This window comes from Salvia splendens, chromosome 1 (assembly GCF_004379255.2).
Source record: "Salvia splendens isolate huo1 chromosome 1, SspV2, whole genome shotgun sequence".
In the NCBI taxonomy this organism is placed as follows: domain Eukaryota; kingdom Viridiplantae; phylum Streptophyta; class Magnoliopsida; order Lamiales; family Lamiaceae; genus Salvia; species Salvia splendens.
Genome location: NC_056032.1, coordinates 37,965,022 through 37,979,621, shown reverse-complemented (window position 1 = coordinate 37,979,621; position 14,600 = coordinate 37,965,022). Strand labels below are relative to the sequence as shown.

At 36.4% G+C, this 14,600-nt stretch overlaps 1 protein-coding gene across 1 annotated transcript; it reads left to right on the top strand.

Moving 5' to 3' along the window:
• The first annotated feature begins 5,715 nt into the window (after positions 1 to 5,715).
• On the top strand, positions 5,716 to 13,955 carry LOC121749478 (nuclear pore complex protein NUP1-like). The gene is made up of 9 exons (XM_042144049.1): positions 5,716 to 6,087; positions 6,799 to 6,872; positions 8,225 to 8,340; positions 9,380 to 9,578; positions 9,690 to 9,992; positions 10,074 to 10,172; positions 10,251 to 10,949; positions 11,523 to 11,935; positions 12,028 to 13,955. Exons 1-9 carry the CDS (start codon positions 5,790 to 5,792, stop codon positions 13,577 to 13,579), a joined length of 3,753 nt encoding a protein of 1,250 aa, XP_041999983.1. The 5' UTR covers positions 5,716 to 5,789; the 3' UTR covers positions 13,580 to 13,955.
• The last annotated feature ends 645 nt before the right edge of the window (positions 13,956 to 14,600 follow it).

Genomic DNA, 14,600 nt, shown 5'->3' with positions numbered 1-14,600 from the left:
GTAGATTATATTTTTGATAGAATGTTATTACCTCACTGCATTTTGAGTTATTTACCTGCAAAGAATGATGAAGAGGATATCAACTCTTTGAGTGAAAATATGAACGAGAATCTATATATCCCTCAAGTTGCAAATGATCGAAAGCCTGAAATTGGAATGAGATTTGCAACGGTTGATGATGCGTTTGCATTCTACAATCAGTATGCACGCGAAGCTGGTTTTAGCGCAAGATCAAGTAGTAGCAAAAAGAACAAGAAAAACAATGAGCTTGTTTGGAAACAATTTGTATGCTCAAAGTTGGTCAAACTGATGAGAATCGTTCAAAAAAAGAGCAGTGAATGGCGCCACGATCAATTCAAGAGCTCGTGGTGAAGTTAGAACTGATAGTAAGGCAAAAATTTCGATTATCAAGCAACAAACTGGACCGGATTGGAGTGTCAGCGTCCTTGTGGAAGGTCATAATCATGGACTTTCGACTCCTTCAAAAGTGCACTTGCTTCGATCACACCGTAATGTTTCTACTGTGAAGAGGGTATTAACTCAAAATTTTTCAGAAGCTAACATACCGACATGTCAGCAAATGCAACTATTAGAGATTGAGTATGGTGGACCTGAAAGTATAGGTTGCACAGAAAGAGATATTAGGAATTTTGAGAAAGAATTAAGGGATGAACAAAAGGGAATCGATGCTGAAACTCTGATAGAATTCTTTACATCTGAGAAAGAGAAGAACAAATCATTTCTCTTTGACTTTGAGACAGATTCGAATAATAGGTTCAGCCGATGTTTTTGGGCAGATCCTAAGTCAAGAGCGGCCTATAGTGTATTTGGTGATGTCGTTGTGTTGGATTCCACTTACAACACCAATAAGTATGCAATGATTTTTACACCTTTCGTAGGGGTTAATCATCATCATCAAACTATAGTTTTTGGTTGTGGATTTCTAAGCGATGAGAAAACTGAATCATATATTTGGTTGCTTGATAAGTTTGTTGAAGCTATGCCAACAAGTGCTCCAAAAGCAATCATCACTGATCAAGGTCCGGCATTGACAAAAGCACTTGCAAGAGTTTTGTCAGAAACTGTGCATCGCTATTGCTTGTGGCATATATTGAACAAATTTCCAGAAAAGATTTCTCAGTAACTTTTCGGGACCACTATCAGAGTCTTAAAAATGTTGTAAAAAATTCTACATCTTCAGAGGAATTTGAGCATGGTTGGAATGAGGTAATTAGATGTGCTAACTTGGAACAAAATAGTTGGATATTTTTTATGTATGAACTGCGACATAAGTGGGTTCCAACATACTTTAGCCACGTATTTTTTGCTGGGATGTCATGTAGTCAGAGAGATCTGAGAGTTCACATTCGTTTTTCAAAATATATGTCTCCAATAAGAACTCATTGATGGATTTTATCACACGTTTCAATAGAGCATTGAGACACAATGAGTTAGTTGCTGACCAGAGACACCAGAGACACAATGAGTTAGTTGCTGACCATATTGACATGAATGAGCATCCCAAAATCAAAACATGTTGGCCAATAGAGACTCAAATGGTTAAAGTGTATACAAGAAAAAAATGGACGGAATTTCAAGATGAAATAAGTCAAAGTCATGGTTACCTTGTGCAATATGCCTCTACACAAGATGGTATTATGATTTACAATGTGATGAATTTCCAAAATTCTTCGTCCTCAAAACCAAGGCTACTCTCACATGATAGACAAAGAGATCATTGTACTTGTGGAAAATTTGAGTTTGATGGTATTCCGTGCAGACACATGCTAGCTTTCTTCCGCATTAGCCAAATATCTGAATTGTCTGACAAGTATATACTCAAGCGATGGATGTGGGAAGCAAAGATTGATGTTGTATATACAATAAATGATGAAAATGCTAATGATGATCCAACAAAACTTCTGATGTCGCGACACTCCAAGTTATCTTATAAAGCTGCAATATTGATTGATGATGCATCTTTGACGGATGAGAGGACAAAGTTTTTGGATGAACAACTTGACTATATACATGGTAAAATCAAAGAGATGGGTATTAGTCCAACAACTAAGTTCAGTACTCAGAGAAGGAAAAACTTAGATAAATCAGTTAGTATAGGCGATCCTTCTCAAATTAGAAAAAAAGGGTGTGGTAAGAGAATGTTATCTTCAAAGGAGAAGTCAACTGTAAAGCCTAGGGCCTGCCATGGATGTGGGCTTCGTGGAGTATCACGCGACAAACGTAATTGTCCAGATTTGCATGACAGGTATGTGTATGATTGTGAAATTTTATCATTTATATTGTATAGTTATTTAAGTAATCAACAAATTTCACTTCATCATTTTTACTCTTATATTTGAATTGCAGGTCAGCTGCAGGTGATTGCCACGACAACTATTAATTTGCAATTAAAAAGGATTGATGTCCATAGCTAGTGAAATGTGGCTTTTATGAACAGTGCAGATATTGGAACTTAGCAATAAGAAGGAGAAAACTGGATCTGTTAAGCAAGTCGAAGGAGAATACTTGGCTTTAAGGCAGAATGGTCTCACTTTATTTTCAAAAGGAGTTGTAATTGCTAACTTGGAGTTAATTGTGTTTTTTATGCAATTAGACTGATTACTAGAGTTAGGACTCAATATAATATTTGGTGTTTTTAATTTCATGTTGATTCATTTGAACTTTTTTTGTCTCTACGGTTTCAAACATAATTTGTTGGGCAATTTTTCAATAGTAAAGTTTTTGAGGTATTTTAATAAACCTTTGACATCTTCTATTGCTGCTATGTTATTTGCTTGCATTTCTTTGGATAAACTGAAGAATGTTAGAAATGATTAGCATGCTTTTGCTTCATTAGTGTGATCGATAAAAAATATTGATTAGTTACTTTTACTTCATATTAATATTTGAAAAACATTCATCACAAAAAATTGTCTTCTTCATTCTTTGAATACCATAATATCTCCTTAGTAACTTTTCCTCATTGCTTGAGAAATTAAAGAGAAACTCTCCAGAAAATAGGCACTCTAGACAGAGTGCTGCTAAATTTTAATGGGCATCAGTTTGCTGATAACTTTTCAAATCTGTATAATCCTTGAATCCTAATGTAATGTTTGGGCATCCTTATTTTAAGTTTTTGCATTCTCTTTATCCATTATGAATTGAGTTTAATTCGTAACCAAGTAAACATAGTACAGTTATATATCACAAAGAAAAAACATGCTTCTGTGCAAGAATAAGTGTATGTTAAATGAACAAGTGCAAGTTTTACTTGAGCATTTTTTCGAACAGTTAAGTTGCAAGAACTTTCAATGTAATTCCTCACAATCTCAAATCACACCATTCTAAAATTTGAAATGATTAATAAATATACAACCAATTCAATTGTTCAACAATGAAAAAACAACAAAAAATATCCAAAACTCATTATCAATATTCAACACTGTTTGTTACGAAAGTGCCCAACTTCTAATCAACTATAGCTATTCAGTCCATCACCCTCCATTGCATCTCCATTCCAACCCAATTGCATAACAGCAGATTTCATCCAACAAATTCCCAAAGCTACGCATGAATTTTGTAAGAGAACAATTGTAGTATCATATTGATTGTAAAAAAAGAGAGAATATTTATGGAGAATTTGTGCAGTACCAAAATCGAATTAACCTATTTTTCTTCTTCTTGTTTATATTCTCCATAACCTTTCAAAAAATAACAAATTCCAAAGGTAAAAGGTATATAGAAAGGTAAATCAATAAAATAATAGTATAAAATGCATTAAAAAAACATAAAATGTATTACTTTTTCATACCTTCCTTTTTGGAGAATAATTTTTCATGAAAAGAAGGCAAATATGGTAGTTATAAAATTTTACCACTCCATTGATGGAGAAGTAAATATACCTCTTCAAAATGGAAAAATGTATAATACCTTCTCAAATACCTCTCCCATTGGAGAATGATTTTTCATAAAAAAAGGGTAAATATGATAGTTATATGACTTTACTTCTCCATTTACCTCTCCCCGATGCTATAAGGGAGGACGAGTACTATTTAATTGAGAAAATGCATAGATTCAATCCTCCATATTCATCATTAGTAAATACCTTAGATCATTTATTTGGAGACACGAGAGAAAGTAACCCAGATGGAGTTACGAAAATTACCTTCCTGCTCCAATGGAGATACTCCCATTGTCCACCAATACAAGACCAAGTTAGTGGAAGGTAAGTTCTACTTTTATATACCACTCCTATTAGTTTTATGGTGAAATGTGAGTAAAAAAAGTTAATGGAATGTGATAAAAAAGTAAACAAGACATTTATTATTAAACGGACGAAAATAATGAAATGAGACATTTATTGGTGGACGAAGGGAGTAACAACTTTTGTTTACGAAAGACTGCAGGAATGATTGGGCAAGGGTCGCCACCATGTGCTAAGGTCTGAATTTGTGCTCAATGAAGACATGATCTTGGCGACTTGGTTAAGAAATTACTGCCAGTATAATTGATCTGAAGAGAGAAGTGAATGAGATATAGAAAATAACATGATATAAAATATATGATGGATTGATTAGATATAATAGTATTTGAATAACAGTTTTAAATGATTGAAAAAGTATATTATTATATTTAGAAGGGTGTGTTATATTGTTAACTCACCCTTAAATTGCTAATTACAACTAAATAATAGGCATTGAATTTTAAAATCAAGGACCAAGATCATTCAACTTGGAATATCAATACATTGAAAAAAAATGTCAATTATGGTATTTATGTCAATTAACAACAAATTAGTTGTAACTAACTTTTTAAAAATATATCTCAAAACTTAAAATGCATATAACTATCTCAATTTAAATTATTTTTTCACATAATATGTCAATTTAATGCATGTAAAATATCAATATCAAACTGTGTTGACATATTCAAAACATGGTGTTGATATGTTTAATTCACTATGTTGACATTTTGATCTAAAACCCTAAATTTAGAGTTGTTATTATCTTTTTGGTATTAAAAAAACGAATTTACATCTGGCAATTTATAGACCATAAGATCATTAAAATCTTATGATGTTAAATTAGTTGCCGTTAGCAATTAAGGGGTGAGTTAGCAATTGATCACACCCCTATATTTGGATTGATTAGATTATAATATTTGAATAATAGTTTTAAACAATTGAGAGTATACTATTATAATATTATTCGTGAGATTCATTAGGCGATTATATTTGGTTTCCTACCCTCCGTCCGCCAGTAGGAGTCCCATTTGAGTTCGGCACGTGTTTTAAAAAATATAAAGAAAAGTGGGTGAGAAAAGATAGTGGAATGTGTGCCTTATTTTTATATATTAGTTTTATAATAGAATGCGAGTAAAATGAGTCAATGGAAAGTGACGTGTACCTATCATTTATAGTAAAAGTGAATCGGGACTTCTAATGTCAGACGGAGGGAGTAGTTATAAATATAAATGACTCATGTTTTTAAGGTTAATGAGTGTTTATGATATTGTGTATAGAATATTGTCATTTGAAATTTGAGTATTTATTGGAGGAAACTTGGACAGCGAAAACTAAGTTAGCATCAAACCAAGGAGTACATATTATTCGGTGCCCATTATTATTATTTTTTTGTTTTTTTGTTTTTTTTTTCTTTTTTCTTTTTTCTTTTTTCTTTTTTCTTTTTTCTTTTATCGAGCATCGTTTTCTCTGTCCACCCCCGAAATAAAACCCTAGCTTTCGGCTCCCTCTTCTCTCCGAACGCTAAATTTCAAAATCGGACGAGAATATGTCAACGGCGGAAGAAGGCGGACCAACGGCTAATGGCAACACATCTTCTTACGGCGGTGGAGGAGCCGGAGGAAAGTTTCGGAAGAAGCCGTTGCGCCGACAGGCGACGCCGTACGACCGCCCTCCCACCGCCCTTCGTGGTAACAGCACTAATAGCAACGATAGTAGCAGCTGGTTGACAAAGCTGGTCGTAGAGCCCGCCTCTAAGCTCATATCATATGGTGCGGACCGCTTCTTCGGTTCTATCTTTCGTAGACGCCTCCCTCTGCCTCCTCTTCCCCTTCGTCAGCCACCAGGTAATTTTCTCATTTTGGTTTCTCAGAATCTGTAATTGCTGTCCTTTTTAGGTTTCATTGGTCAAATTTGTCGATTTTGTGCTACTTGTTTTATGTTCTTTCAGTTTACTCATATTTTTAAAGTATATATTGGTTGTTCATATCATTTGGACATCAAATTCCGGAAAATGTTCCAAATTTGGCATCGAATTGTGTATTTGTTTTTGTATCAAATGCTGTAAACTGGTTTATTGGTTGGGTTATTTTGTGTGTTTAAGCCTGTTTAAATTGTTTGCATAATGATTAATTAATGTACTGAAGATATATTCTTTGAACCAGCCTCCAGCTTGTGCTTTTTGTAGTTCCCTTCTTGTTTGTGCGCTAACTTAATGTGTAAAGCTGTACATAGATTATAGAGTAGCATTCTCACAAGATTGTGTGCCTTTATGGTCCTCTGTCGAGTTCATTTTTGGATTTCATTGTAGTTGATACTCTATTGTAATGTCAAATTTTTGTATTTACAGTTTACTGTGCTAGCTCACAGTTTCCTATCGCAATAGCTAACATGATATTTGTTGTTCTTATTAATTGGAATTATGGTATTGGGAACGGGATATTGGTGGTTCATATAAATTGGAGTTATGGTATTTCACAATTTATCTGTTTTCTGATGTACTAGTCTACCAGTTCTTTGAATTATTTCTTAACATGCTTTGTCTTATGGTTTAACAGAGTCAGAAGCTCAAGATGGTTTAGCAGAGTCAAATACCCAAGATAGTGACATGGATCAAGGGATTGCTCTTAATGTAAGATTTTGTTTGAATTTTATTCTCTCTGGATTTATCTTGTGCAATTATATGTTTTGAGCCACTCCTTTAAGTTGATAACTATTGGGCAATGTATTGTTCTACTTTAATGTGGTTTTATCTCTGTGTTACTCCATATATACATAGATACAGAAAAGTTTCAACCTGTAACTGTTCTTGAAAATATTTAGGGAGCGGTGATGGTGTGACTTTAGGACAAAGGATTAATTTCTCTTGAGTTTAAAGTAGTTCTTAGCTTTTGTTGATGAACAATTGTAATTTGTCAATCCACTATGTGTACTTGTAGGGACAGTGTGATATTGTGTTTTATTTCTTTTAGTTGGTTAGGCCATCTCCAATCATTTACACCAAACTCAAACCAATTTTTGAGTATATGTCACACCAAAAAATAATTTTACTCCAACCATTTACACCAAATTTATGATTTACACCATTTTTGGGATTTTGTCTCACAAAACTTTTGCAGTAACACCAAATATTGTGTTGTTTCACAAAAAACACCAAAAACGGGTTTGATTTTGGTGTATGGTTGCTGGTTGGAGAAGATTTCTACACCAAAACTCATTTTTGGTGTATGATTGGAGATGGTCTTAGTGCTAACTGCTAATAAGGTAGACCGAGACGAATACTAAAGTACATTTATGCCTAACAGATTAGATTTCTCTCAACATATGGAAACAATTATATAATGGCTACTTTTTATTGATGTAGTTAACTTTGTGTTTCGTAGATGTTTGGCTTCGTTGGTAAATGATTATTGAAATTATACTATGTTACTCTGTTCTGAATAAACGCATTAAGAAATTTGGCATCACTCTGCATTGGATGTACGCAATCATTTAGAAAAAGTGTAGTTGCATACATTCTTAGTTATATATGTTGTAACTTAAGGGTGGTTGCATCTTTTTATTGTTTTGTGTGCTCTTTCTGGTTAAATCTGCAGGTGCAAGATGATATCTTTCTATATTGTACTAGTAGATTAACAGTTTTGTCCTGCAATAATCACAAATAAGAGTCTACTTCTTTAGCAGATTGATCTCTTAGTAATGAGGTTAATGGCACTGTTCTCTTAGAATTCTAGGCTGACAAAGTTCCACAAATTTACATACATTTCCGTTCAACTTCTGGAAAAATAACCACTACAATTTTGTTGATAGGTTCATATCTGTGCCTCTAATGTGAGGTGTTTACATAATACTATTGGCTGGAACCTTGTCAAATTCAACAGTATTTTCCATTTTGAATGAATATGGTTGTGGTATATTCTATCTGATGCTATTGTCTTTGAAAATGTCCAACAATTGATTGGTACTTTTGCTTCTTTGTTGAAGAGTCAGAGAGGTGACCGAGAGCCAGGAAGTGGGCAGTGCATCCAGCCAATAAATAGTTCTAGCAGCAATGGAGTCACTGAGCTTGAGCATTTGTTGAAGCAAAAGACATTCACAAGGTAAAGTTTTTTGGAGGGATTCCCTGGTTTTGCTTCCACAAGTTGAATGTTTTGATACAGGATCTTTCTGTTTCAGTAAGTTAGTAACAGTTCATTGTATTATCTGCCTAGCTACTCTTTCAGAATATGCTTGTGCATGCTTGTTTTCACTCTTCATAAATCAGTAATCATGAGATCTTCTCTTCTTTCAGGTTTGGTCTTATGGTTATGTACTTTATTTGGAACTTATATATCTTTGTTTACTGTTAATTTTGTGACACTATGACACCACTTTGTTCCTTGGACATCAGTTGAAGTAATTTTGACAGTTGATATCAAGTGCTGTCATTGACATATTTGATGATTTTTTTGTTTGTACTTTAATATAGAATACTCGTATCAATTTATAATTCTGATGTCTAACTAATACTACCTCCGTCCATGACTAGGAAATGTTAAGAAATGTTAAGAAAAGTAGGTGGAAGAAAGGTAGTGGAATATGGGTCCAACTTGTATGTACTCCCTCCGTCCACAAAAAATAGACAAGTTTTACCATTTTGGGCCGGCCACCAAAATTAGACTAATTCTAATAACGGAAAGTTTTAAACCAATACTAATCATACACATCATTCTAGATGTGGACCCCACAATCCACTAACACTACTTACACCACATTTTCCCTTCCTATCTCTTGCTTTACCAATTATGCATTAAAACCCGTGCCATTTACAACTTTGTCTATTTTTTCTGGACGGAGAGAGTATTAGTTTTAAATGATATGCGAGTGGAATAAGTTGGTGGAATGTGGGGCCTCTTACCATTTATAGAAATAATGAACCGGGACTCCTATTCGCGGACGGAACAAAATGGCGAAACGGTACTTCTATTTGCGGACGGAGGGAGTAACTTTCATGTGGTTTAACTTGTTACTCTATTTTTCTATTGATGCTATATAAACTGATTAATAGTAGGCGTGTTTCATCAAATGTTGTACAATGTAACAGCTCAATTTGTCAGTACCTTAATCACTTCCCATTGACTTTGAAGTTGGTTTCTGCAGGTCTGAGATTGCTCATCTGGCAGAACTTTTGCAATCACGAGCTGCAGAAGTGTCTCCTGGGGATGTAAGCCGAATCAATGTAGTGTCTGCTTTAGATTCGAGCAGGCAAAAAGAATTTGCAAGTGGTGCATTGGAAGAAAACAGAATTGATGGGATTGGATCTTCGGCTGTGATGTTTACTCCTGTTAACAATTCAAGAGTAAGTTAAACTGTGTTATACGCTGTGATGCCCACATGCACACTTTTATTATGGTCCTCCCAATTTTGAAGAGCTTAATGAATTGAGTATTACCTATGAAAATCTCTCCAGGTGGTTGAGAGTGATATTGCTTCTCCAGCTGAACTTGCTAAGGCTTACATGGGAAGTAGGCCTTCACAAGTTTCTCCATCATTGCTGAGAATGCGCAATCAACTTGGTAAGGAGAGGACAGTGTTGCTTGCTGATACACTGAATCCCTCAAGGTCACCTATTGTGTCACTCGCTAAGAGAAGTTCTGTCAGCATGAGTGCTGTTGAAAATGGTTTTATAACCCCACGATCTCAAGGCAGGTCGGCTATCTACACGATGCCTCACACCCCATACTCCAGAGTTAATCGAACTTCCACACTGAAGGTTCATCTATACTATCATTGTTGTAAAATAGTACTTTTACTTTCTAAGGCTTATTCCCTAATCATGTTCTACTCATTTCAGGGAAGTGGAATCAACAGTAGTGGTTTTGCTGGGCCATCAACATCATCGTCATCCCTTTCTCCACTGGAGAATGATGGCAATTTTGACTCTCGGCCGGGGGTAAATGCTGTGACTTATTTCTAATTTCGAAGATATGATGTCTTCACCTCTTCTCATGGTACCTATTTTGCTTGTCAGACCTTAAAGCGTAGAAGTTCAGCATTGGATGATGAAATCGGCTCTGTTGTTTCTGTGCGCAGAATCAGACAGAAATCCAATTCATTGACATCTAGTATTCGTCACACTGCTCATGGAGTGGGAGTTGGCTCTCATGTAAAGCAGAAGCCTCAAATGAATGGGGAAGAAAGGAATAAGGTCTTGAAAAATAGTGGAGAAAATGAGAATGAGAGGGTCTCAAGAACCAGTTATTTTCATGTTCCTTCAAAGTCAAAAGAAGTTGCTGCCAAAATATTGCAGCAACTTGAAATGATCAGCCCAAAGGAAAAATTACCAGTGTCAAAGTTAGAGGCAATGCCGGAGAACTCACCTTCAAAGTTGATCTCAAATAGGCTCTCTGGACGGGCTCTGCGTAGCCTCGAGGATGTAGGCTCTTCAAAGTTGCCATTGAATGTCCAGGATGATCTTAGGTCTGGGGATCAGATCAATGGCATATTGCCTGATGTTCATGAGTCTTCTCCCCTAAAGCAAGGGAAAGCAGAAGAGAATGGCCCTAATGTTTCATTTATTCCTTCTGGCAGATGGAATTCTGATCTTAACAATGATGCTGCAGTGTCCTTGAAAACTTCTACTCCTGGCCTTGAACCTGGTGATTCTGTTGTGAAGAATGGGGCATCCCAACCTCAAAAGAAGAGTGCTTTTAGGATGAGTGCAGAAGAGGTACACATCGTTTGTTTTCAGTTATATGGATGCATAGTCGTATATATAAATATATTTGTATTGCCCATATTTGAGTTATACTCCATCCGTCTGCGAATAGAAGTCCCGTTTTTCCAGTTTGGTCCGTCTGCGAATATGAGGCCAAAGTTCATTTTTACCATAAATGGTAATGGGCCCCATATTCCACTCACTCATTCCACTCACATTTCATTTAACACTAATATATATAAGTGGGACTCATATACCACTAACTTTATTCCACCCACTTTTCTTGTCATTTCTTAAAACTCATGCTGGAAAGAAATGAGACTCCTATTTGCAGACCGAGGGAGTATTTGTCAATGTCCGCATTATTAACAATACGAAAGCTGGTGCAGTATATTCTATTTTCTGATGTTTGTAACCTTAGGCTCTATGCATGGCTGAATTGCTGTACACATCTTGCATATTATCTGATTTTTACATCTTTTCACCAAATATCAATTGGTGCAATAAGTAGCTAAGTTTATAGTTCTCTCTTATGTATCCATTGTGGGATCTTGCTAATGTTATCATTGTGGTGGCATTTTCTAGGACCCCTTGGAGCTTCCTGATGTAGAGTGCAATGGCCTTGCATCTAGATCTTTATCTGAGAATAAAGGCCCTTTTGAGAACTTGCATGCCAAACCTGCTGGAGAATCCCAAACCACTTTCCAGTCTAAAGATAAGTCCTCTATTGGCTTTCTTACTTCAAGGAGTACAAGCGAACTTACCTCTGGTGCAGTCACATTTGGAAAAGGGACTAGTGTCATTGACATCCCTGCATCAGAAGAAGAAAGAGCTGCTTCACAATCTCAAATTGTTTCTTCATCAGTTCCTGCATTTGATAAACCTAAGGAAGTAAATAGTTCTCATTTGTTCAGTTTCAGCTCTAAAGCTACTGATAATTCTCCTTCACTGCCTTCTGAATCTACGAAAAGTGCTAAATCTCCTGAAAGATCCAGCAGGTTAGTTGTTTTGTAGTAAGATTTATGTCAGATGTTGAGTTTTTTTTTTATAAAAAACTTTCACGATCTTAATGTTTTAATTGCATGTACAGCTTTGCCAATAATTCAACATTGGCTGGCTCTCATGTCAAATTTGGCAATTCAGAGACTGGATTTCATATGAAGCCTGTAAAAGAGGTTGATACTAATGGAAAATGTGGTGATGGTTCTTCTGTTGCATTAAATGGGCCATCTGTTTCAAGATCTTCTCCAGTATCATTTCCTGCAGCTTCTTTTAGTGATATGCGTCAGACATCCACGGGTAGTGCTCCCTTGTTGACCTCTTCGACCAGCACTACTAACATTCTCCCCACTGGTAGCAGTACCAGCACAGCAGGCCTCTCTAGTGGCAGCATTTTTGGAGGGGCAGTGAAATCTTCAAGTTCAGGTGGGCCTGTTTTCAAATTTGGTTCCTCCATAGATCCACCAACTATAGTGTCATCAGCACCAACAGCTAGCATCTCAGAAAGAGCAGATCAGAGAGCGGAAATTGACACAAATCTAAGTTCTGGCAGCTCGAGTAGCATTTTCAAGCTTGGTTCTTCTTTCAGTAATTCAACTGGAAACAGTCTTCAGAGTTCCCTCTTTGCTAGTGCCACTAAATCTCCAGTTTTTGGTGCCGGTACCATCTCGCAATGCACATCAGCTGTGTCCGTTCCGTCTGCATCAGTTCCAGCACTTAATATGAATGTTGGCTCATCTCTTGGTTCGATGCCCACTCCAAGCATCAGTTTTGGTTTTAGTTCTTCGACTTCCACATCAGACACCACCTCTCTTGTCCCTTCTGGTGGGCTAACATCGAGTTTATTCAAATTTGGTGCAACTCCGGCTGCTGTTACAGAAGGATCTGCTGTTAGCTCCAGTGCTGCAACTCCTAGTGCATTCAGTTTTGGTTTAAGTTCATCTTCTCCGACCACAAATGTCTGTTCAAGCAGTGGTCCCACTACATCAGTATTTGGTTTTGGTGGCACCTCAGTTTCTTCTGCAACAATTAATACAAATAGCTCTTTCAGCAGTGGCACATCTGGTGTATTCAGTTTTGGTGAGAAATCTTCATTTTCCTCCTCTACAGCTAACTCTACTACTAGTGTGGCTTCCAATGTGTTTGGTTCCGGTTGGCCAAGCCAAAAATCTCCATTATTTGGTTCTCCATTCTCTTCTGCGTCTCCCTCATCGGGATTTTCCTTCTCTGCTTCTGCAAATGCTGCACCAGCCGGTGCTGCATCGTCGGGCCGCATTTTCTCATTCACTACTGCATCTGCTTCCCCATCTCAGCCTGTATTTGGTGGTGGTTTTACAGCCTCTCCTGGGAATAATGATCAGATGAATGCAGAAGACAGCATGGCCGAGGATCCAGTGCCATCATCTGCACCTAACCCTGTATTTGGTGAAGCATCTGTTTCCCCTGTCCCTCCTACCTTTGCATTTGGATCGGCTGCTCCATCACAAAATAATCCGTTCATGTTCAGCAGCCAGCAAAATCAAGTTCCTCTACAGAGTCCTTCGTTCCAGGCATCAGGCAGCTTCTCATTGGGCAGCACCGGAGGTGACAAGTCAGGTCGAAGGATTGTGAAAGTTAATAGAAGCAAGAATCGGAAAAAGTGAAGATGTGCAATAGGGTTTAAAAGGCATTGAATCGGAAGAAGTGAAGATGTAGAATGGGGTATTAATGTGCGTCGAGCCGGAAGAAGTGAAGATGTACAATGGGGACACGCCTGTTGGCGTGAGGTTTGTGGTTTGAATTCATTAAATCCTGAGTCAATACAGTGAGGCGATCAGCTGCTCTTTGCAAGGCTGCCGCTTTATACTAGTAGTTGTATTGTTTTTGTTCTTTTTGGTAGTTTAGGAAAATTTTGATAGGCAATTTTGGAAAGTTTGTGTGTCGATGGGATTCCGTTGTAGTACTAATAGTGGTGGTAATGTTTCATGTGATGAGTCGTGTAATTGTCTAATACTGGAAAAATTTCAGTTCTCTTAGTCAGACCACAAGTCTCTCCTTTGCCCAATATTTTGTGGATATGACAATAAATGCCCACAAGTCTCTATGTTTAATTGTTTATGATGATGCTGATTGCCAAAATGGGAGAACCGCTTTTATAGCATAAGATTTGTTTGGATTTTAAGAGTTACCGAAACCGAAGTTTATGGGGTCTTATTTGATTTATGTTTATCAATTTATTTGAAATTACTACTGGTTCATTTCTAAACAGATTCATATCCATTACTACTAATTTTGATTCTACGGAGTATAATTTTTTATTTGAGGGCACAAATACAATTCATACTTATTTTCGCTATATATAATTTGAGAGCAAGTCAAAATTTTCTATGTCTCTCTTAAAAAAAAGTTTATAAACAAACTAAAATGTTTTAAAAACACTGTACTCGATATTGGCTTCAGTGTTGTAATTGGGATTGATTAATAATTATTTGACCGTAAACAAGTTATAGGGTATGCATAAATAAATTATGCTGGGGCTACTGTACTAGCAAAGGTCAATAGAATTTAATAGTATCTCATTTATCTAGAATAAAGTGTAATGATGAAAATGATGTGTAATAGTATATATCTATTGAATTCGTGCATATCCCTTTTCCCATGAGGAGGTCAGACTCAGCCGTGCTT

Bases quoted from the DNA above. Each gene is read 5' to 3' on its own strand.
- LOC121749478 (XM_042144049.1), top strand. From the start codon at position 5,790: ATGTCAACGGCGGAAGAAGGCGGACCAACGGCTAATGGCAACACATCT. The intron at 6,088-6,798 runs GTAATTTTCTCA...ATGGTTTAACAG, and splicing joins TCCCCTTCGTCAGCCACCAG to AGTCAGAAGCTCAAGATGGT. The intron at 8,341-9,379 runs GTAAAGTTTTTT...TGGTTTCTGCAG, and splicing joins AAGCAAAAGACATTCACAAG to GTCTGAGATTGCTCATCTGG.